The sequence below is a fragment of the Maylandia zebra genome, linkage group LG3 (assembly GCF_041146795.1).
Source record: "Maylandia zebra isolate NMK-2024a linkage group LG3, Mzebra_GT3a, whole genome shotgun sequence".
Taxonomy (NCBI): Eukaryota; Metazoa; Chordata; class Actinopteri; order Cichliformes; family Cichlidae; genus Maylandia; species Maylandia zebra.
The window spans coordinates 32,534,524-32,559,327 of NC_135169.1; the positions used below are offsets into that span (position 1 = coordinate 32,534,524).

Genomic DNA, 24,804 nt, shown 5'->3' on the forward strand with positions numbered 1-24,804 from the left:
TAGAGAGCTGACAGCTAAAGTTTTTATTTAAAATTTTCAAGGCAAGTCAGGCAGTGCTGGTTTGTTGTAAGACATCAAGGAGGCAGTGCATTTAAATACCGAAAGATGTAAAGATAAAATGGATTCTTTTAAAGTCAAACATGCGTAGTTTGCTCAATCATCTTTGGTCTATTGTCATATAAACCTGCAGTATCATAATAACAATAATAATAATAATAATAATAATAATAGCAACCAGCATGTCCTCCTCTCACAGCTGTCAGGCTTGGTGACTGATGAACAGTGCTGATGCTCTGATGCGAGAGTCTCTCTTCTCTCGGTTCTGCTTCAGCCTCCGGAGCACAGGGGCGCTGCCGCTCTCACCTGCCCAGGGAGCGTCGCCTGCCACTGGAACACACGGCAAACCTGGTTGGACATCTGCACAGAGATCACCGCATATTCATTTTAGGCACGAGTCTGAAAATGGGAGCTAAAGGGTGGGCTAAAACAACTGAAAGCAGGTAGAGAATAAAGAGGTTTTCTCTGATTAGGAAATATAGGTAAGTCAGAGGGAGCGAAATGGCTCTCGGCCTGAAAGGGAGCCAGTTATTTCTCCCTTTTGTGTCTGTATCTTTCCCTTTTAACAGTGAATTTGCATAACTTCTTTCCTTTTTTAAAAATAAGTGGATGAAGATCATTAGAAGTATTAATGCAAACAAATACTAAAAGCTGGCATCTAGAATTTCTCTCTTTTTTTTAAACTAATGAAAAACATCTAAAAGCATATGTCCTGGTTACATCCTGGTAGGCACTTTGCATTTGTAACTAACCTCCTGGTTGTAAGCCACCGACCACTCACATCTGCCCTAGACTCATGTGGTATTTGCGCTAACACTTTGAGTTTAATGAAACGTGTCACGTGCATTTATTTTTGGACGACTAAGTTATAATCATGAGAGCCATCAATACTACAGAAGGGCTGGCTCGCATACGTCTTCAACCCAGCAGCACAGAAGATCTTTAACCAATCAGCGTCACCTATTCAGTACCCTACCACATCTGAAATGTAGCCACAGTGAAGTTGACTTTTGACCTTTTTAGTTTTGTCACAAGCCGCTAGCGACATGGAGACAAGCGCAAAGGTGTCCTTAGATCTTGGTGCCAAGACGCCACCCACAGCAATCAGGAGACAAATGTCACTCCCAGCTTGTCATTTATGCACAGAAACCCTTCTTTATTAAACATTTAAATGCAGTGGGTGTGTTATTTTTGATGTGCATTGAACACACACATGCATTATTTTTCACTGTGCAGGGTTTATGATTTAATGGGTATATTTCCAACGCTAAGATAAACAGCAAGTGAAAGCAAACCTAAACAGATGGTAAGAAATGGCTCACTGATGATCTGCAACACTGTCACTCCCACTTCCTCGCAGGTCTTGACCTATCAAACAGAACCCACTGCATTTCTCTGACATCATCAGCTTCAGACAAAACGGCAGGATCCGATGTCTTGAGATGAGAGCAGGTTGATATAAATGGTAACATCTTCATCGTTCTACACTATCAGACATTTCTGTGAAATTGTGTCTAGTTGGTAAATGAAGTCTCCATGTAAAGTCCAAAGCTGTTTTGTGAGGTCAGAGTAACGCTGACCTTCCGCCACCAAGTTCCACTCATCTTTGAGTCAAAGTGAATGTTTGTGCCCAATCTGACAGCATTTATGAGATATCAGAGTGGGACATATGGAAGGCAAATTAAACTGGCCTCTTTGAGCAGGGAAACATGCATCATATTTATATACAATAGACACAATTAACAAACAACAACAGTAAGACCGATCCACTTAACCCTTATAGTTCAGGTTAATGCGCCCCATTTTAATATATGACAAATATTTGAACAAAATCCAGATTGGAGACTCTGGTCTCCCCAACCTTATGTTTGAAATACCTGGCATAGAAATTATATGTAGTGCACATAAGCAACAGAGGACACACAGAAGTCACAGAATCAGAACTGGTGGCATGGTGGTGGAGTGGTTAGCACTGTCGCCTCACAGCAAGAAGACTGGTGTGTTTATCCTTGGTCGGGCTTTTCTGTGTGGAGCTTGCATGTTAAACCCATTGAAGCAGGTTTTCTCTGGAGACTAAGGCTTCCTCACACACTCCAAAGACTTGTTGGGTTAAATGGCGATCTAAATTGGTCTAAATGTGAGGTAAATAAAGAGCCTCAAGTGCACACAGTTAAAGTGTGACTTGTAGTTAAAAGACCTTTGAGTGTTCGGTAAGGCTAAAAAAGTGTATTCATCTGTTTGTGCTCGTGCCTTGCACCTGAAAGCACAAATAATGTAAGAAAACAATCTAATAAACAAATTAGAATCAATTTATTGTGATCTCATTGTAATTTAAGCTGATTAAAGAGTTCTAGAAGGTCATAAGATTATAAAGGCACCTGAGCTGTCATTTTGCTGAGTGTGGGAACACATGCACAAAACCCAGCATTCGTTTTGGCAGCTATGTTTTCATGTTTTAGATAGAACAAAATCGGATATTGTGTGATAATAGATGCTTTTTTTCCAAAAACAAGTGTTGTAAAATCACTCTCTGTTCTTTGAAGCCTTAATTAAGCATGAATCATTCATGTATCAATGGCAGACAGGCCATTTATAATTAGCCAGCGTCACACTGTGAAGGTACAGGTATAGTATATGGTTAGGAAAACACCATGCTTGTCAGCGTACCCTGTGGTTGATTTGAGGGTGGTGGTTCCTGATTGTCTCCCATTGCTCTCCTCCTCCTCTGGAGCACCATCAGGAGCTCTGCTTCGCCCACATTTCGGCCAGTTCCCCTCCTGGATGGCACTCTGCGGAGGTGCTGACGCTTCATGTTGTCCTGATGTATTAAATAGTTAAAGATGGATCAAACACAGCAGATCAAGCTGCCATGCATCGCTCACGGCTGTAAGGTTTTTTTTTTTTTTCTTTTGCAACACAGATGTGACTTTCAGCCCACAGTGAAATTTGATTTTATAGTTATTACCAGCATTCCTTTCAACTCCAGGATGGCTGACTTTCTGTTGTCACTTTTCTGGTCCTGTAAGAAAAGTGTGGATTGCAAAAAAACAAATATCTGTCACTGACACAGATCACAGCTATGTTATAACAGAAAATGAAGAACGGCGGGATAACTGACCTTCCAGGAACTGTCGTCCTCCTGTGGGAAGAAGTTAGATGGTTATGAGACAGAGTTTATATTTATTTCTGCAGGCTATGCTTTTTTATCAGTTTCTTTGGAAAACACTCATATATCAAATGTCAATTCACAGTGCGATTTTTCTACCTGTATTCTCTTCATAGGTCTCAGGACGATGCCTTTCTTTATTCTCTCCATCATTTCATCCACTGCTCTTGCCTTCATGTCCAACAAGGGAGCTGCTTCTTAAGTAATGAAAATGAATATTGGTGCTGAGATTGCTTTCTTAGTCTTCTATGACAGTTTTTTTAAATCAGTGTGGTGTATTGTCCCTATTTTGACAACTTCCACTATTTAGGTATAACATTATGACCGCCTGCCTAATATTCTCCTTTTGATGCCAAAACAGTCCTGACCCATCAAGGCAGGGCCTCCACTAGACCCTGTAGCTGTGTTAGCAACAGATCTCACAAGTCCTGTAAAAAGTGATTTGAGGCCCCCATGGACTTGTTTGTCCAGCACATCCCACAGATGCCCGATTGGATTGACATCTAAGGAATTTGGAGGCCAAGTCAACACCTCAAACTCGTTGTTGTGCTCCTCAAACCGTTCCTGGATCATTTTTGCTTTGTGGCAGGACAGATTATCCTGTTGAAAGTGGTCACAGCCATCAGGGAGTTCTGTTAACATGAAAGGGTGAACATGGTCTGCAACAATGCTTAGGTAGGTGGTACATTTCAAAGTAACATTCACATAGATGACAGGACCTGAGGTCTTCCAGCAGAACATTGCCCAGTGCATCACACTGCTTCCGCCAACTTGCTTTCTTCCCATAGTGCATCCTGGTGCCTGGTGTTCCCCAGGTAACTGATGCACACAACTGGCCATCCATGTGATGTGAAAGAAAATGTGATTTCTCAAATCAGGCCACTTTCTTTCATTGCTCCATGCTCCAGTTCTGATGCTCACATGCCCATTGTTGGTACTTTCAGAGGTGGACATGGGTCAGCATGGACACCCTGACTGGTCTGTGGCTTTGCGGACCATACTCAACAAATTGTGATGCTCTCTTTCTATCAGAACATTTTCAGCAATTTGAGCTACAGTAGCTCGTCTGTTTAGACCACACAGGTCAGCCTTCGCTCAATGTGAATCAATGAGCCTTGGCCATCCATGAGCCCGTCACCGCATCACCGCTGTTCCTTGGACAGCTTTTGATAGACACTGACCACGGGAGTCTCTGAACACCCCACGAGAGCTGCAATTTTAGAGATGTTGTGACCCAGTCATCTAGCCATCACAGTGAGTCAAAATCACTCAAATCCATACGCTTGCCCATTTTTTCTGCTTCTAGCATCAACTTTCATGGTAAAATGTTCACTTGCACCCAAATATTTCCCACCTACTAACAGGTGTCATGATGAAGACATAATCTGTGCTATTTACTGCACTGTCAGGGGTCTGTGTATATTTGCGTGTTTTGTATGTTTGTTCCATCAAATGTTTTATGCAAAGAAGAGATGCTGTAGAATTACTGCCTGAAAAAATTAAGATGCTTTCCAGGAACACAGGACATATATCAAGATGAGGGATCTCGTCGATAATCTAAGATTAAAGCAGAGTCCCTGTTAAATCTCAGTGCTTCAGCAGCCAAACGTGAGTACAGGGACAGGGTGGAACAACAGTTTGACAACCCTCGGAGTATGTGGCAGGGACTAAACACGATCACAGACTTTAGAGGGAAAACCAGCACACCGCAGACCACGGCCTCTCTGTGTGAGGATCTAAACGTATTCTACGCTAGATTCGACACAGCGAACACCATGAGACCGGACAGTGTGTGCACCGCGGATGACGTCAGTGCGCACACTGTGTCTGAGGAGGATGTGCGGAAGTGCTTCAGGAAGGTGAACGCACGCAAAGCTACTGGTCCGGACGGGATTCCCGGCCGCGTCCTCAGGTCATGCGTGGCTCAGCTGGCTGGAGTGTTCACGCACATCTTCAACCTTTCCCTCTCTCTGTCTGTAGTCCCAGCCTGCTTCAAAATGGCCACCATCGTCCCTGTACCCAAATCCTCCACCATCTCCTCATTGAACGACTGGCGACCTGTAGCCCTGACCCCCATCGTAAGCAAATGCTTCGAGAAGCTGGTCAGGGACTTCATCTGCTCTGCACTACCCGACTCACTGGACCCTCTACAGTTTGCATACCGCCACAACAGGTCCACTGATGATGCCATAGCCCTGACACTACACACTGCCCTGTCACACCTGGAGAAGAGAGACACGTATGTGAGGATGCTGTTTGTAGATTACAGCTCAGCATTCAATACCATCATTCCCTCGAAGCTGGACAGGAAACTGCAGGATCTAGGACTGAGCAGCTCCCTCTGCAGCTGGATCCTTAGCTTCCTGTCTGACAGACGCCAGGTGGTCAGACTGGGCAGCATCACCTCATCCCCCATCACACTGAACACTGGTGCTCCACAGGGGTGTGTACTGAGCCCTCTCCTATACTCACTCTACACCTACGACTGCACAGCCACTAACAGCTCCAACATCATTGTGAAGTTTGCGGACGACACTACAGTGGTGGGTCTTATCACCAACGGTGATGAGACGGCTTACAGGGAGGAGGTCAGCGCCCTGACCCACTGGTGTCAAGACAACCATCTCACCCTCAACGTCGCAAAGACAAAGGAGTTGATAGTGGACTTCCGGAGGTGCAGAGAAGTACACACCCCCATCACCATCAACGGCGCTGCTGTGGAGAGAGTGAGCAGCTTCCGGTTCCTTGGCGTACATCTGGCTGAGGATCTTACGTGGTCAGTACACATAAACAAAACAGTGAAGAAGGCGCAGCAGCGCCTCTTCTTTCTCAGGAGACTGAAAAGATTCGGCATGAGCCCCCGCATCCTCAGGACCTTCTATCACTGTGCCATTGAGAGCATCCTCACTGGATGCATCACCACCTGGTATGGCAACAGCACCGCCTACAACTGCAAAGCTCTCCAGCGAGTAGTGCGGTGCTCTGAACGGATAATTGGAGGTGAGCTTCCCTCCCTCCAAGACATCTACAGGAAGCGGTGCCTGAGGAAAGCGGGGAGGATCATCAAGGACTCCAGTCACCCCAGCCATAAACTGTTCAGACTGCTTCCATCAGGAAGGAGGTTCTGCAGCATCCGGTCCCGTACCAGCAGACTGAGAGACAGCTTCTTCCACCAGGCCATCAGACTGATGAACACGTCATAGACACCTCAGCTTCACTACTGGAACTTCAACATTATGCACTCCACACTGTATATAAATGCCACTTGTTTTGCACATATTCAACTCTGTATATTTTATATATTTTATTATTATTATTATTATTATTATTATTATTTTATTTTTTTACTATTTAATTTGTAAAAATGTGTATACACACACACACACACACACACACACACACACACACACGTAGGAAAATATTTAGTATACACATCCAGAAATGCATACACTATTATATATTGTACATATATTTATTAGTTTCAGGTTGGCCATTCTTGTATTTTGCTCGTTTGTGTTGTTGTGTTTGCACATCTCTGTTGCTTGTGGGGCTCGCACACAAGAATTTCACTCGCATGTGCTGTGCCAGTGTGCCTGCACATGTGATGTGACAATAAAAAGTGATTTGATTTGATTTGATTTGATTTCATGCTGAAGGTTATGTTGCGTGTGGTTAGACGTACTGTTTAAATCATCAGCAGCCTTGGCACCATGTTTCTTCCTGCTCTTCAGGAAATCCTTAAAGCTAGCGGGAGGCAGAGAAAGGGATTATGTCTCTGAAATCAGTCGACCATTGAGTTTTACATATGGACATTTAATATTAAAACATCATCCTCACCAGAATAATCACAACCAACTTAACTCAGCTGATGTGCATTCAATATCTGAAACCATCCTGTGAAACTTAGACTTGTATTCTTAGTAGTAGACGAAGCTATGGCTTATGTTTTTCATACTTGGTAACAGTAGTGGGAGGCGGAGGAGGTGGAGGAGGCGGAGGAGGGAGAGGAGACAGTGGAACGAAGTCAGGAATGGCTTTCTCTCCTGGTTCATCACTTTTATCATCGCTGTTGAGTGTCTGTTGTAACTCTTTCACTAAAAAGAAAGAGAATAGAGAATGGGAAATAACAAAAGCTGATATGGATGAGCTGATTATAAGTCTCTTTAATGCACCGGTGCTCAAACTGATGAGGCTGGAAGCGAATCACTGGTTGCACATCCGTTTGAAGGTGATGACCTCCAATCACTGCTTCAAGAGAACCTGAATATTTCTAAGACATCAGAAGACTTTTCTAAAATGTATTCCATGTCATGTACAGTTATTTTGTTGTGATAAGGTCGTATCTTCAGGCACAAGGGAGTACCTTCTTCCTGGAGCCGGGCGACCAAGCTGTTAGCGTCAGATAGCTGAGTTTCTAAAGTCTTCCTCTCCTCCTCGCTCTTCTCCAGCTGCTCTCTCAGGTTCTGCAGCTCAGAGAGGGCACTGCTCTCCTCCACAGCACTCTGGCTCTGTTTTAACTGATCACAGGAGAGCAGAGGCATGATGAAGATATCAGTTATTTCCACTATGTTCTGTTATCGTGACACTCTCAGTGATCACGTTTACCCACCCGGTCCTGGTAGTAGAGTTGTATGTCACACAGGGCTGTGCTAAGTTGGGATATCTGTTGCAGTGCCTGCTCCAGCTGCACCTGCATTTTCAGGTCTGTCTCTGAGGCCTGGGCCGCCTTCTGCTCCAGGATCATCTGATTGGGGGGGGGAGAGAAACAAATGGAGCTTTGACAATTTCAACACATATTTGGATTCTTTGTTTCTAAGAAAATGGAAAAGAAATACATCACTGACAATGAACCATAATTAGAGGAAAGATGAAGTGAGATCTAAAGGACTGGTTGCTGATTGTCTCCCAGCAGGTGGTTGTCAAACCAGCATTTGACTGAACAATGACTTGGAAGCTTTGTTACGTATTACTCATCGGCTTCACTGAAGAGCAGCGGCAATGCGAACAGGATTATTTTTCTGTGAGACAAAGCATCATTGTTCTCGCAAAAAAAATGTCAGACTTTGCCTTGAATCGTTTGGAAAATGTGCTTCTTTCTTCTCTGCTGTGGAAAATGAATACACCAGCTGTGCTTAATCATTGCTGTGTAGATCTCTTCAATCAGCAGAGTGCTCTAAACAAACCTTTTGCTCTTTTGCACAGGCGTTTGTGACATGTGTTAATGTTGTGCTAGTTGTGCACACAGTTATATAGGCAAAATGCTGGGTTTGAGCAGATTTGATTAGTTTTCGAACCAATAAGGGAGGCGCAGTTAGCACTGTTGTCTCACAGCAAGAGGCTTCTTGGTTTGAACCTTCTGAATGGCTGGAGCTTTCGTGTATTCAAACATTTTCCATGTGCCAGTTGTTTTTCTGGTTTCCTCTCGTCTCCAGCAATATGAGCATTAGGTTAACTGGTGATTGCAAATTGGCTGCAGGTGTGTCTTTCTGTGTTGACCATGTGACAAACCAGCAGCCTGGTCAGGGTGAGCTGGGCCCCTGTGATCCTCAAGCTCCTCTATCACTAACTTGGATAAGTGGTTAAGAGAAGTAATGCACATGTGTAGCCAAAAGAAGTGCAGAATGATCGTGCATCGCAATACTGCAAATGTTACTATTGATCTGATACCAAGTAAATACAAAGCCAGGATTGCTGATACCAATACCGATAACAGTACCGTAAAGACAGCTTATGTAGGACAGAGCAGTTTGTCATGATTTTTGAGCTGGATGCTAATTCTGAACGCATATTTATGACCACTAAATTTTCCACAACAATTAGCACAATTGTGTCGTGCTGGTATCGATCGAATACCAATACCAACATTGGTATCGGTGCTATCGATATTTGGATCGAGGAGCTCGCCTCTAATGCACACAGACTGTTGAATTAGACACAGGAAGGATCAGTCATTCAGAGAGAAGACAGAGACAGGAAATCAAGGCACGGGAGATGCGCAAGGAAAAGCAGTTGCCAAAGTAAAACAGGAAGTGGAAGCATGTAGGACAAAGAAAGGCAGGAAACAAAACATGATCAACGGGAAAAGAACAACAATGACATCAAAACCGAGATGTCATTACATTACATTACATGACCCCCATGTCATTTCCTGACATGGGGGTCCACAGCTGAGCAGCTGCTGTTGATATCATCTGTAGGTGGCACAGTACTTTGTCCACATAGTCTTGTAATGTGTTCCCCAACCAAAACACTGTGACACAAAAAAAAAAAAAAAAAAAAAAAAAAGCTGACCACACCTAAAGAAGTATCCTGACAGAGATAATTATAACCTTAGAGATGGTCTGGTGTGGTGGTGATGGTTAATTTAAATGACACAAATAGCCAGATCTAAAATAAAACCAGCTAAGAAAACCTGCTACGTGTTATTTTGTGTGTAACTGCCCCTAATACCCTTTAATTCCCCTCAAAACAATACAAGGGACGTGACCTCGGTGCACTCTGCTTATAATGGGCGTCTCTCTGATAGATTTTCTAGATTTTTTTTTTGAGAGCAGGTCCGTGATCAGAGAACAGGAAGTGTAAGAAAATGAGGTTTTCATTTCTGTGTTTTTACTATCGGGACAAACTGAAGCAGCAGCTTGGTGTCAGAGCATGCAGCACGAGGCTCCGCGCTGCAAATTACACCGCTTCAATCTGTGGGCTCCCTTTAGCAGAGACCAATTTTCGCACAGCAATTAGCACAATTATTTCATACATACAAACACACACACACACCCCGAGCACACACACTGCAACACAAAGGAACAAAGAAGCACACACAGAAAAAAAAAAAGCTCCAAATCGTTTCCTGTTTGAGGCCCCCGCATCATTATACCACCGTGCATCACACAGGAGAGGTGTGAATGGTTGTTGTTTTCAAAACACATGAAAACAGACAAATAGTGGTGCACACAAGAGGCATTCAGCGCAGGGGGGTCTTTTACCATGAATTGAGAGTAAAGGGGCTGAATTGTGTGGAGAGTCGGGGGTCCTTTTCACAGGTAAGGACCCCTGTGAGGAAGCCCATTGTGCGCCTGTCCAGTAAATGGAGGAGGCTGCGCACAAAAGCGACAATTGCTATATGCTCGGCAAAACATAAAGGTGTCAGGCGAAGACAGGTTGTGCTTAAAGACCACTATTCTCCTTCGGCGGCAGTGATGACCACTAATTATGGTGCAGGGAGGGGCTAAATGGGAAGAGAGACAGCTTTTTTTTTTTGGAAAGAAAAGCCCTTCATTATGGGAGCAGCTGGGACTGCAACAACTGTGCTGTGTGTGTGTGTTTGTGTGTATTCTGCTTGGGTATGTGTGTGTGTTTTTTAAGTGAATTGATGTTTTTCGTCAATGTGTACAAGTGCGTGTGCGCTTTTGTCTTGTCTCTTCATAGAGGCGACACACATTTGACCAAAGTGTCGTCGGTGTGAGAAACGATGAATGGAGACCTCTTGTGCTGTCCCGCCACATCAGCTGCGGTGCGACAGCAGAAACGTGTGTGTGTGTGTGTGTGCATCCCCCTCCCTCCCCTTTCACTGGAGTGTCCGTCCGTTCCCCACACCCGCCCGAAGGTCAGCGCTAACACTCCTTGTCCCGTTCCTGTGGCACGACCTGTCACCCTCAGTATATATAGGTGTGAATATATGACAAAATGTTTTGTCCAGTGCTGAAAACACACACACACACACAAATACATGCACGCGCTCGCACCTGGGTGGCTAAGACTTCAGCGTGTTGCCGGAGGCCCTGCTCCAGCTCCAGCTTCTGAGACATTTCTGTGAACTCATCGGTGACAAGCTGGGACACTGGGTGTGCACACGAGGTGGAGGGGGAGACACACAAAATAAATATTAATGACAAATTTATGATGCTTTTGATTTAGAAGCAAGCAGACTCCTGATTGCATAATGGTTTAGGGTGAATGTCATTTATGAATTAAAAATACACAATGTACCAAATATGGCTCAGATATGTCTATAAGATGGAAAAAAATTGCATAACTAGAGAAAAGTGGGGTGTGTGTGTGTGTGTGTGTGTTGGTTTGTGTGTAATTTCAGTGACATGCTCCTTTAATTGCACTCAAAAGCTGGACTGTTGTTACACTGAAAAATTAATGAACCACAAAAATGAATAATCTCAAGTCTGTTGATTCATGAAAGGATTTTTTAAGTGAATCAATAATGAAAGTAATCTTCAGTCTTCAGTCTCATCTAATCAGGACTTACCTCGTTTGAGTTTATTTACAGTCTTGCTTTGTTTGTTCAGTTTCCTCAGAATGGCCTCCTTCTCTGCAACCTCCAGAGCAAGCTACACACACACACACACACACACACACACACACAGAGAAAACACGAACTTCAACATTATGACATGTTATAGTCTTATGGTTTGATGATTTACATTTGTTTTATTGTAACAAAGAAGCAGCTGTAAGGTTCGCTTTCACAAAGCAGCCAGTCCCTTTGACTGTACATGAAAGATGGATGTCACTCGCTGGTTTGCAAAGTCTTGTTTTAAAGCATTGAGCTTTTTGAAACTGGACTCGATGAGCGAGGGCGGATCTGACCAACAGTTCTGAGTGCTGGGAGAGACGGCAGGTGTCACCACTCATTACAGCGTCATGCAAACCTTATTTTAAAGTTTCTCCAAAGAATCTGATTCATACTGTTTCAACATCTCCTTCTGAATCATCTTTGAGCTCCTGTGTGTGGTAAAAACTGTCAGAATCATGTCTTCAACCCGGCCACGGCAAAAGCACCAGGAGATAAAAATCAAAAAAGTGCACGACAAGCTCACACCAGCAGATTGCAACGGCCACAACGGGTGATATAAAAGGCTGTTTATTGACCTCCTGAACACTAATTGGAACCATAATTTGCTAAATGGACAACATGTATTATTCAATAAGACTTTAAACAAATGATTGAGACCATAGAGTGAAAAAGAGTTTACTCAGGGTCGGGGTAAAGGGAGCCACAGGCCATTTCCCCATTAATTCCATTACATTTCATTTTATAGCTAGATGAGTCGGCCCCTGCTGGCTATTAGAAAGAATGTAGCTTTAAGGCATCTTTACATACTGTGTTTGGTAGGATTCTTTAAGACAGGGGTGGGGGTCTTGCAGGTTTTAGATGTGTCCTTGATCCAACACAGCTGATTTAAATGGCTAAATGACCTCCTCAACATATCTTGAAGTTCTCCAGAGGCCTGGGAATGAACTAATCATTTGAGTCAGGTGTGTTTGCCAGGGTGATATCTAAAACCTGCAGGACACTGGCCCTCGAGGCCTGGAGTTCCCCATCCCTGCTTTAAGTGCTCAGACTCCACAAATATAAAAACACTGTCTACATTACCTGCTCTCTGAGCTGCGTCTGCTCACTGGTCAGATCCTCCACTTGTTGCTCCAGTTTAAGCTTCTCAGCCAGCAGACCGTCAACAGACGCCTGCAGCTCTGACACACATGACAGGAACAAAAAACAAAACAAAGCAAATAACAAGATTTCATTTTCTATTTTTTCCCATTCTAATTTCAAAATAGCTGTTTTCATATCATGGGTAGTGCCAGCTAACCTGTGATCTTGGCTTGACTCTCAAGCAGCAGCATCTCCTCGCTGCTGCTCCCTCCGGCACCATCCACCTTGTCACCATCCACCTCGTCACCATCCACCTCGTCACCATTAACCGCAGGGTCAAAGGTCACATCAGGCAGGTTTTCAGGTAGTTCAGCGATGAGTGGCATCAACATCTGGCTCTTTCTCTTCAGGACTTTGTTCTCTTTGGTCACCTGGGGAAAAACCAGATCAAATAGAGATCTGATGATTCAGGTGCTGAAGAAAAGGAAAGGAAAGGAAAAAGAGTCCAGTAGTTAACAGACATACTTTGAGAGCCAGTGCCTCAGCGCTCTCCCTGCAGGAGCGCTCTATCTGGAACTGGATCTCCAGCACGTTGATCTCTTTCAGGAGCTGATTGGAAGCTGATAAAGAGCACAGTGGTCAGTCACGAGCTCTTCATATAAGCATACTGAAGAGGATACAATCATTCAGAAAACACACAAAACAAACACATTCATAACAATTTCCTGTGCGAAAGCTCCTCATTTGTTTGTCCCACAGTCCTGTCATTTAAAAAACATGTAAACAACGTTGATATTTGAAGTGAAGAGTCTCACCTTCCTCCAACTCCGACAGCCTGTGATTGGCTTCGTCCCTCTGCTTCTCCAGGATGTGCCACTGGCAATCAAATGTCAACCAGCAAAATGGAAGAAAGAGATCAATCAAGCAACGGCAAATTGACGCAGCTGATTTTCATTCACATTTTATTCCATTATCAGACAGCTGAGGCGCCAAATTACGTTTCAACGTAATCACGTTTATGCGCTTTTTAGACCATTTTGATTTGGCAATTTTGTTTAATTTTTGTGTCATTTCATTTTTATCCTTTCTCTATAATAGCAGGCTCTTGGCACACGGGGAAGATTTCTAAACCAGAGTCAGTCAAATTTTTCCCTTCCATCAAGCTAGCAGTACACCAGCCTGAGCAGGGCTCAGCGATCCCTCCTGTGAAAGGTGTCAGTCACATCAGTACCTGAAGGTCTTCCTCATCTTCAGAGGAGAAAGCACACTCTTCATCCGAGTCTGCGGGCAAAAACATGACACTTTATATTGTGAAATGGCACCTGAAAAAAAAGACACTGGCAGACGACCAAAGATCAGAATGAATAGAAGAGAAACTCCATGAGGTTGTTGTGCTCTGCGAGGAATACGGGAAGTGGAAATCACATGAGGAACCTTTAGAGGTTTTCGCTTTCTGTGGCCTGTGACTCACTGAAGTTTCCCATTGTTACTTCACTTTGTCCTACAGACTAAGGAGTCAGCAGTGTTGAAATCAAAGAAAGAATCCTCTTTCTTGCTGAGCGTCAGATCAGAATAGTCATTCCTGTTGCAGCACATTACCTATGAAACCAAAACTACTACACTGCTTGTGCAGGTTAAACAACACGTGTAGCAGCACCTCCAAAAGTCACAGATTAATTCCTCATATGTCTTTTGTTTAAGCTGTTTAAAAACTGAGGCGTAAGAAACTCACTGCCAGAGAGGCCGGCTCCAAAAGCAAGTCATTACCAACAGACCCTCACATTAAAATGCTGAGTTTTAAAGCAGAAAAAATGTTCCTCATTTCTGTACGACTTCATGACAGCTGTGCGGGGGTCAAAAAAGATTTAGTTGCAATGAGATCAAAAGTGAAATTTTAGCATTATTTTATTTTACACAGTCGAATTTAGCTGGTAACAAAAGCTGTTGTAAACAATCAAACACAAAAAATGTGCATCAACTAGAAAACCTACACAATGAACATCCTCGCAATGTAAAATTTTTTTTATTTTTCTGACGTTTTAAACGCTGAAACTTTTATTTAGCTCCTTCAGCACCTCTTTAGGGCCAGATTATTGAGTCTTACCTGCAGCCGCAGTGTCCTCATCCTCATCTTGTACCCACATCCTGCAATGCTTTCAACTTTTCGCTCTTTAGTAAACAAAAAAAAGAGCTACACGTTCCAGCACACACACAAAAACACAACTTTCTCCTGAACAGCTTTATTATGAAAGAAGCAGAAGGGAATTTCAGCTTAAACCCTCCCCCACTTCCAGGATTCGAAAAAGAGGAACCTTCCCCTGGCGTACGGCCGAAAGCTTCTTACTAATCACAAGACCACGTCTCCAGAGTTTATGAAAAGGATGAGATTATATTTTAATGCAAATAATGATGCTGGATATTACAGATAACACCCCCACCCCTCCCTTTTTGTTTCATATAATATAAAGGGGGAAAATCCATGCATGTGGTCTTTAAGGGAGGACACTGTCTCTCTGCTGCACGATCAACGTCACTCAAGGAGCTGAGGCAAAGGCAAAGCTGCTTTCACTCCTCTATCAGCATCTGCACTCAGAGTTCATGACCTCTGAGGCATCAGACATCTGCCACAGGAGCCACGTTTCTGCGTAATAATTCAGGAGATGACAACAATGGGTGGGAGCATGATGGTGATGCTGATGACACGTATTTCTCTACTGTGAATCATACAGAAACTTCTAATTTCTGAACCCTCACTCCTCTTTTATTCATCCACCTGCCTTCTAGGAGTATATTTTTAGGAGTTCCAAGCTGGGCGGGTTGATGATTCAGGGTGCACGAGGGGTCACATGGAGATCACAGTATTTTTAGTGAAGAAAAAGAAAAAAAAGCATGGCTCTCCATCCCACTCAGTCTATTGGTTTCTCCTGAAAGTAACAAATACACATTTTTACAGGGGTTCTTTAGCAGATTGTCACAAGTTGTCACAAGTTAAAGCGTAGTAAATTGAGCATTTTCACAGTATTGCTGCCTTCAGAGAGACTACATACATATATATATATATATATATATATATATATATATATATATATATATATATATATATATATATATATAATTATATAATATTGACCTTCAAACCTTATGTTTCATACCTAGTTATGTACTTGTCCACAATTCGTTGTCTCCTTTGAAGCTATGAGGTCAAACATAAAACAATCTATAGCACTTCTTTGAGTCTTTATTAATTCCATAATTACAGCTATTATTGTTGGAAGAGAGTCAAATAATGCTCCAAGAAGCCAGCTTGTGAAATAAATTAGCAAAGTGTCCACTGGCTTCTTTATTTTATGTCAATTAAAATCAGAAAGTAGTTTCTCTTTAAATCCCTCGACACGCTGGCATTCATCATTTCCAGCACAAACACTGGGACAATGATTATTTTCAATAATTCCTGATGAAAGCAGGACGCTAATCAAAGGATCTCATTGAAATGCTTTTCAATCACTTTCGGTGCGCATATGCAGCTCAAGTACAGAGATCTGCTGTGGTTCACTGCAGAGGGACATCCTTGTCGTCTCTCTCTCAGTGTGTTGCTCTCTTTACAGGCACCACCTGAGCACCAAGCCCTCCTCCAGCCTGTCACCCTGACCTTTACTAATGATTTTTCACCATGCTAATAAAGGTGAAATTGTCACTTAAGATTAGCCGTTGTCTGGTGTTTCTCACAGTGTGCATCAGTGTCAGAAAACCTCATTAAAAACCAGAATATTTAATCTTCTGATTAAATAGAGACAGATTAGAAAACCAGCAGGTTTTATTTTTCATCCAAAGAGACTAAACAAGGATGGCTTTGGGTCTCACTCAACCTTTGGTCCTGATATTACTCATGTTTCTTTGTTTTACTTTTTCTGTCATTTGTCAAACATACGAGGAAAAGTTGTTACAAAAAATGTGCAGGACAGTTTTAGACATAAAAAGCTGAATCCTGTGATTTGGTGAAATGCTCCTTTACTAGTTTACTAATCAACATGTAATGATTATTTATTATAGCAGGTTATTTTAGTTCATATTATCTAATAGAATAAAGCTGGGTTGAAAGCATGACCAACAACGACTTCAAGCATTTAAAACTATCTTCTGGGAGTCGACGTTCGTATAATTTAAAACGACCCAACTGGCAACTCTGGTCTGATCTCCTAAACACTCAAATTTTAACCAAGAAATTCAACACAGTGTCATCATGAGCAGATAAAAGTGTTTTCACAGGAACTGTAACGCCTGCTGTGAGCATCCCCATGTAAAGACGATAAACGACAACATAACAAAATACACATGTAAGAATATCCCTCAATAACTTAATATACAGTTATTAAGATTTTATATTATAAAATACAAAAAAAAAAAAGAAAGTAATGGCATTATACAATAAATATTTTTAGGAGTACTTTGTAAATAAATAAGAATGTTTTAACCAGATTTTCAGGCCCAACGCATCTGAATACTTTATATTTGCAAGTCCGAATTTTTAGACTGAAGCATAATAATAATAATAATAATAATAATAATAATAATAATAATAGGGGTCCACAATTTTCCCATCAAACAGTTTTATGAATGCAGCATTTTTTATTATTTATGTCAGTTATTATGCTCTTTGTTCACTGAATGTCTTTATTTATTTAGTTATTTATTCATTTATCCTCGTTGACAGTCGTATTTGTCAAGGTCTGCGGAGGCAGACCGTGCGGAAAGGTGTGTGGTGGACCCAGGTGCGAACACAAACGAGGATGCAGGAGTGGATTCCAACAAAACGAGCCTTTTATTATGGCTGATGAAAAGAACAAAAACAGAATGAGGGCAGCATACGTGTAGTACTCAACAGAAAACCTAAACTGGACAAAACTAAGGAAAGACTATGGCTGGAGGTACAGAACACAGGAGGTGGTAACACAGACGACGCGAGACAGACTGTATGAAACACAGAGACTAAATACACATGAGGGATGATCAGGGGAAGTGGCCACACATGGGAACACAGCTGACACACATGAACTTAACGACAGGACAGAAGGAGTGAAACTGAATACACTGACCGTGAATGCAGACTTTCAAAGTAAAACAGGAAACATGGAGATTAGACAAGACACATGAACCGGGGAGACGTAGTACAGGGGAGATGACATAACCGACAGCATGGACTTGACAATATAAGACACGCAGACATAAACACACGAAGGGCAAGGGAGACTTAATACACGGGTAATATGTACAAATGGCTGGACTGCCTTAGTGACCCTAAACAAAGAATAAACATCAAAATAGGCTAAAACACAAAACACTGGGTCGCACGACCCAGGACCATGACAGTATTTTTATATTTCTGCTATATTAAACCTTTTCATTCTTTCACTGGGGTAAAGTCACAGTGCTTCATGCTGTCAGCTGTGTTTCCCAGCCTGCATGTGTGCAAGAGCTGGAAAGTTTTCTATTTTAGGTTCGAGCTACTGGTTACTGGCCAGAGCTGTGAAAGGCCGCTCAGGTTTCCTCTTAACAAATCCAATAAACAGGTTATCACTTAAAATCAATCGGACTTGATTCTCACAGAGCGAAGTTATAGCAGCACCTGCGTTTTGACGGATGACACTTGATGCCACCCCGTGAACAGCTGACTAAAACGCGACATTTTTAACCCTGAACACGGCGGCGTGTTAACTAACAGATTCTAACCAACCCCGAGGAGAGCAAGCTGTTCGTGCTGCTTGTGAAAAGTTACTGTCAGAAGTGGGATTCGAACCCACGCCTCCAGGGGAGACTGCGACCTGAACGCAGCGCCTTAGACCGCTCGGCCATCCTGACTTAGGTGATAGCGCAAGTTTTAGAAACGGAACAGTGCATATATGATGATGGGACTTTCCCACGATTCTGCCTGTAGCGCATTTAGATAAAAGACAATGAAAGCGTCAACAGAGCCGCTCCTGTGAAGATAAGGAAGCGAAAGTTCAAGTTGCTGCTCGTTTACCACGTGATAGACACGCTCGCTCTCAAACCTGCAGCCGTTTGACATTTACCTCGACGGTGTAATGTGACAGTGTAACTGCCGCTGCTTACACAGCAGAGGTGGGCAGATCGATAGCATCATACCTGCACCTTATTAGTTCTGGATCGATACTAAACTTATACTATCAATATTTAGCCCACTGAACTGTGTTACAAAGATATACATTAATTTATTTGGAAATCAATAAAATGTACCTCAAATATCAATGTGTTTTATTGTTTTAAATAATTATTGTTGAAAGTAAAAATCACAGTGATTTAGAGCTCGTTAAAATGCGTTCAGAATATTTGCAAATAAATGATGATTCATCAAATAATGATATCAGTGATACTGGCCTGTACTGCTTCCAGCTCTGAAATATTCCAGCGCAATACACGTGGAGGTTGGATGCTGTAGTCTGCATCCAGCTGTGAGTTTGTGCTGTGTGTTCCAGCCAATCACAAAACAAAACTACAAAACTTTGAACAGAATACAGGAAATGAAGCCAACGGCTAGTTTAGAGGCTGATGTGAGTGGTGATTTAGACCTGACCACTTTCCTGTCATCCAAAAAATAGATAAATGATTCATTATTTCCCCACAGGAGTTCAACTCGTTTTGCAGAGAAGGTTTCGCATCACTGAGACCTTGGATGGTAATTCACATAGAATACCACTTGCAGTGGCCTGGTCAGGTCTTTTAGAAGCAAGGCAATAAAGTATTATATCTTGCATGAGACACTAAAAGGATTGAAAAAAAGACTGCATAAAGAGTATCTAAAGAACAAAGCAAGGAGTTGAACAGAGTGTCTACGCAGTAAAAATAGTATGCCCAATTTTAATGTAATTAAAGTGCTCGGTTTAATTAAAGAATGTGTCATATGCAGGTTGCACTCGGGTTAAAGAGGGCTATGCTCATTATTGCTTTATTCATAATTAATCAGGTAGGTTCCACTGAGCTCGAAAGGGAGACACTGCCACGGTGAAAGGCATGAAACAATAATAGAGATCCAATTAAAAAAGCAGCGTCTTACTAAAAATTTTAATTGCTCTTTAAAGCCGTTACGAGTCACCGGCTCTCTCTCACTCAGGGGATTAAAGTTTTTCTTCACGGAGGCAGAGATCATGGTGATTTTGCGAGTCTTTGTGAGCATCCTCTCCGTGATTGGCTGGGGCACCACACATGCCTGCCATCCTGAAAATCTCAGTCCTGGCAACACCGCCCTCATCTGCATCCGCTCCCATCGACTGTGCTGTTTGAAAAAGCAGAGGGTCCACGACGTTCACGTGGGTTAGGATACAACACCACACTGAGGTGATCACTGGGGGTTTAAACACCACTGATCTGATATAGGTGGGGGTGTGGAGGCTGTGATTATCTGCTGGTTTACATACATCATGTTTGTGCTTGAAAATGAGCTGAATCTGAGCAAAAGGGAAAGATTTAAAAAAAAAAAAAGGAAAGGGACACACACATTTACACAAACGCTCCCACTCACCTGCTCCAGCTCCGGGGCCCGCTCAGTACTAATGACAGCGTGATTGGATTATCCAGGCTTTTAGCAGTACCACGGCTGGAGATAAGAGGGAGAGATGCTAACCCACAAAAGGTCAGGCTGGGGTCAACAAGAGGTCAGCCGGGTTGTGACCTGTTGCGTTAGGACAAGGCTTTCGGCAGGAAGGCAGCAGAGGGAGGGAATGAAACATTTTAAGAGACAAATAGTAAGAAGGAAATGTTTTTTTGGGTTGCTTTTTTTTTAGCAGAACAATGACAGATTAGATTTCTGGGAATTCAGAGAGGAGGATGCTCCGACCGCCGAAAGGGGAGAGGGAGCAAAGATGGAGTGTGTTTGCAGATGGGAGACGGGATGCGTTGTGACAGAATAGCCTCACAGACACTGCTGGCCTCCTGGTGACTCCACTGTACTCGGCAAACACAAACAAACAGGGAAGCCGCCACCAGCTCCACCGACTCTCTCTGATGTGAGACTTCCCTTTTTTTCTTCTTCTTCTTCATCCTCGCTCACATTTTCTCCCATCCCTTTCATAAAAATCTGCGTGCAAACCATTACATTTGTGTCCAAACACACACACACACCATCACCTTCAGCAGAAGAACATAATTTTCTATGACCCTAAACTACCCTTTGACCATCTGGTAGGAGCCAGAAGGGATTAATGGGATATTAGGATTTGGGCCACGTGTACCACTTGATGTTATCATGGATTTGTGTGCATTCATGGAACTGTGCTATATAATCCGCTACTACACTACTGTCGTTGGACACAAATGTTTGCAGTTGCAGGTGTGAGTGAATGAGTCCAGTTGGCTCTGACTAAGAATAGCTGCCTGTGAGTCAGCTCCCAGCGGGGCGATTCGTTTCTGCATTAGTTCAGACCAGAGGATGTCGACCGAGTCTATTAGAGTGAGTAAATGACAATATTCTCCTGTGATTAGGCCCCAGCATGCATTACACACAAACACAGACACATACTGAGAGAAAATACTCAAAATGTAAGTGCAATATATATGCGTGAACTATATTGCTCATGCTGATCACTTTAAAGACGACCCGGGTTCAAAAGTTCAAAAACGGGCAAATCCAGCTCTCAAAAGGGAGCCGACTATTACACTAATGTCGGTTTCCTGGCTCTCGTTTTCTATTCCATTTTATCATCTGTTGTATTAGTTATCCCTCGCTCTATTGTTTATGAGATGGGGCGATTAAACAGGACTAAAATGTTGGTCCAATTTTGTGTTTTTCATCTTTTCATGTTCGCAGACACACAGATTGCTTCTTAAGATGTCTGTAATGTATTTTAGATTCAGTTCAATTAGACAGTTTTAAAATATATTTTATTTTGGAAAACATGATTACGAGTTGCATATTTTTTGTTTTGTCAGAAATATATAATAGTAGCATTTTTGAAAATAGGAAAAAAAATCCTTTTCACAATACAAAAAATAATTATTTTTTACAAAAAAAAACAATTTTTTTTGAAAAATTTCATCACTACTGAAACTTACATATGATTTCATACATGATACCAAAGTTGTTCCGCCGTACTAGATAACATATGATGTTAAAAAACGGACAATGAAATTTAAAAAGTGATTAAAATTTTGTTTCCCTCACTGTAAATCACTTTTAGTTGAATTAAACTACGTTATATGTTTGTCCAGCCTTGGGACAAAGAAATATAGTCTTAGCACATATTTAAGAAATGCATTTACATGATACCTTCCTTCAAAATATAATAACATCAATAAATATTTAGATTTTTTTAAAGTAGATAATTTGTGTGTTTTTCTCCAAAATGAATTTGTAACAATTATATATATGTGTATATATATATATATATATATATATATATATATTGTAACAATTATATATATATGTGTGTGTGTGCATGTGTGTATGTGTGTCTTTTAGCTGCGTCTTTAGGTTTTTCCCCCTGTGCTCTGTAGGTGTCGCTCTAACTCTGATCTGCCACCTGTTGCTCTGCTTTTTCTTCCTCAACAGGTTCCACTCTGCTGATTCTCTGCTGAGCCCCAAATCTCAAAAATAAATAAATAAATAAAACATGAAAGTCACATATTTAATCTTCAAAATGTTTGGAATCTAACATTTTGACTCTGCTTCCACAGTCGCTTTTGCTTCGCTGTGAGGCCACAGTGTGTAAATTCTGCCTTGATATTAAGTTGAAGACTGAGGAAGAAACAACGCGTCAGTCACTGTACACCCAACGACCTTCCAGACACGGTGTCAGAGTCCTCCATTGTTGGCTTTTACCCTGTCTCCTGTAACAGCAGCTACATCACCGTCTTACAGTGATGATGTCAGAGGGGAAGCGGCCTGCTGAACCCGGCACAAAGTGGCACAGACGGCCGATCAGCGTCCCCAGGTCATGTCAGCAGAGGAAGCAGGCTGTCTGGTCATGATGGGCACACAGTGGCACTGTCTGCAGCTGAACACACACTTATACTGTGTGGGGGAGAATTATTTTTGAATGTGGTGCACAGCATAAATTAGCATAGATTTAATAGATTTAAAAAAATTTATAAAAAGCTTTTAAAACATCTTCATCATGATCTCATCTTCTGCTTATTTTCTTGAGTTCTCAAAAGCCCTGAGCTGATTTGTTTGCACCTTTGCAGATGATCATTTCATGACAATTAACAGAAATAACACTCATTTTTCTGTAAAAAATTGCTTCCTGCTGACTCATCAGGGTCAAGGGTCAAGGTTGGACATAATTAGCTTTATTTAGTGTTATTTACATGCACATGGGGATCCTGGCTTTTAGACTGAAGGGCTCCAGGATTTCTGCATTTCAGCTGGATGCAGTGATGAAGCAAGATATTTTTAAATCAACGTATCTTTCTTTTGTTCAGTGTGTAGCTGTTAAATCTCTAATTCAAATTAATTAGAGACCCAAAGCACTCCCCCCCACCTAATTATAGTTGATTAGGATTTTTTTTGTTTTACATCACCTATGCTGTATAAAAATCATACTTGAAGCTGATAAGACTTTGAATTTTAGTGTTAAGGGGAGGACTCAAGGCAGGAAAAAAATCTGTATTCACCAGAGAGGCCACACCCTTTGTCTCCTAGAGCGTCCATCATACCATCACTCATCCAGTTTGTTCCTTATTAGGCAGACATTTCTTTACACACCTGATATTTCTCCCTCCTCTTATTTCTTTTGTCAGCTGAGAAAATTTTAACCTTACCTTGCATTCCCCATTTCTCATTTCTTTTCTTTTCTTCTTCATGTCCACGTGTCAGGTATTCCTTTTTTTCTTCTCTCTCTATCCAACTTTTCTCTTCCATAAGATAAAAGTATTTAAAGTTCTTCCTCAAACTTCCCCAGTGTTTCCATCCTCCGCCTCCCACCCGTTCCAGCCCCCTCCTCAGATTTCATCTCCTCTCCATTCTCTTCCCACCGTCTCTCTCCAACTCCCAAATCTTCCCGTCCTCTCCCCCATTTCCCTCCTCCAAAACAGTGTTGTTTATTCACTTTTCATCTTTTTTCTCAACTCTCCCCGTTTTCCTCTCGCTTCTCTCCCTTCATCCCCCTCCTCCTCCTCCTCCTCTTCCTCCACTTCTCTGTGCAGCTGGTGAGGCCCTTCCATTAGTCCTGACATGCAGAGGCACTGATTCTGTAAAGGTTGTGACCCCTCGCAGCGGGCTTCACCAGGGCTTAGTCCTACACGCTCACACATCTGCGAGCCCCGGGACGTCCACAGCGTGCACAGCTCTCCCTTTACACTACACACTCGTGCACACGGAGCCGCACAGGTAGACACCCGCATCCAGAGAGGATGTGGTATGTGCATAGTGATGCAAGGGGGAAAAATGCACAAATATGGAAGTGCACACTCTCACGCACACACAAAACTCTGCTTTCATTGTACTGCCCCTCCCTCAGCAGCACCAACTGACTGCACAGCTGCTGTGTGTGTGTGTGTGTGTGTGTGTGTGTGTGTGTGTGTGTGTGTGTGTGTGTGTGTGTGAGAGAGAGAGAGAGAGAGAGAGAGAGTCAGATGTGCAATGAGAGAAATCCTGCTTAATTGGACTCTCGGCCACTCTCTGCTTCTCTCTCTCTTTCTCACGCCTGTCTCTCCCTCCTTCCCTCTCTCTTTCTCAGCAGCTGTAGTCCAATCGTCCTTCTATTATCTTCCTTTTCTATGATCAACATCAGGTGTTTATGTTCAGCCTTCAGGTTTGCCTTGGAGTTTTGTGTCCTTTCACAAACACAGAATCCGATGAAAATAATCAGAGAAGCTCTGGTGTGCTGCTTCAGTGCTGTTACACTGCTGCATGGAGTGAAACCAACTTTGGAAAATGGAATAAATACAAGAAACCTTTATGTACAAGCTTGATAGCGGTGGTGGCGATCCACCATGCTGCATTGTTTCCCAAGTGAAGAAAAGAGACAGTGTTTGTAGACGTGAATGGACTGAGACGTTTACTTACATTAGGCCTACAGAGAAGCACATCATTGTAATTATAGCTCTTTAGTCACACTTTTGATTTCACCGCTGCTTTAATTCTTCATGGCACAGACTCAACAAGGTGCTGGAAACACTTCACAGATATTTTGGTCCATATTGACATGAGAGCATCACACAGTTGCTGCTCATCCATGATGTGAAC

At 42.4% G+C, this 24,804-nt stretch overlaps 1 protein-coding gene and 1 non-coding gene across 5 annotated transcripts; both read right to left on the minus strand.

Moving 5' to 3' along the window:
- shtn2 (shootin 2) lies at positions 1-23,519 on the minus strand. 4 transcript variants are annotated; one of them, XM_076881710.1, is made up of 17 exons: positions 23,379-23,519; positions 13,840-13,889; positions 13,424-13,484; positions 13,134-13,228; positions 12,826-13,039; positions 12,609-12,706; positions 11,481-11,562; positions 10,966-11,060; positions 7,833-7,967; positions 7,587-7,740; positions 7,179-7,317; positions 6,906-6,967; positions 3,323-3,417; positions 3,176-3,196; positions 3,023-3,076; positions 2,725-2,875; positions 1-417 (listed from the first exon to the last, which is right to left on the minus strand). In XM_076881710.1, the coding sequence occupies exons 1-17, from the start codon at positions 23,476-23,478 to the stop codon at positions 260-262; spliced, it is 1,764 nt and encodes a 587-aa protein (XP_076737825.1). In that variant the 5' UTR covers positions 23,479-23,519; the 3' UTR covers positions 1-259. The 4 variants fall into 4 exon arrangements, with proteins under 4 accessions (XP_076737825.1, XP_076737826.1, XP_076737824.1 ...); XM_076881711.1 differs by having other exon boundaries at positions 1-387; positions 3,323-3,420; positions 23,379-23,518; XM_076881709.1 differs by having other exon boundaries at positions 3,323-3,420; positions 23,379-23,517.
- Positions 18,382-18,464, minus strand: trnal-cag (transfer RNA leucine (anticodon CAG)). The gene has a single exon. It is a non-coding gene; the product is annotated as a tRNA-Leu (tRNA).
- Positions 23,520-24,804: the final 1,285 nt, after the last annotated feature.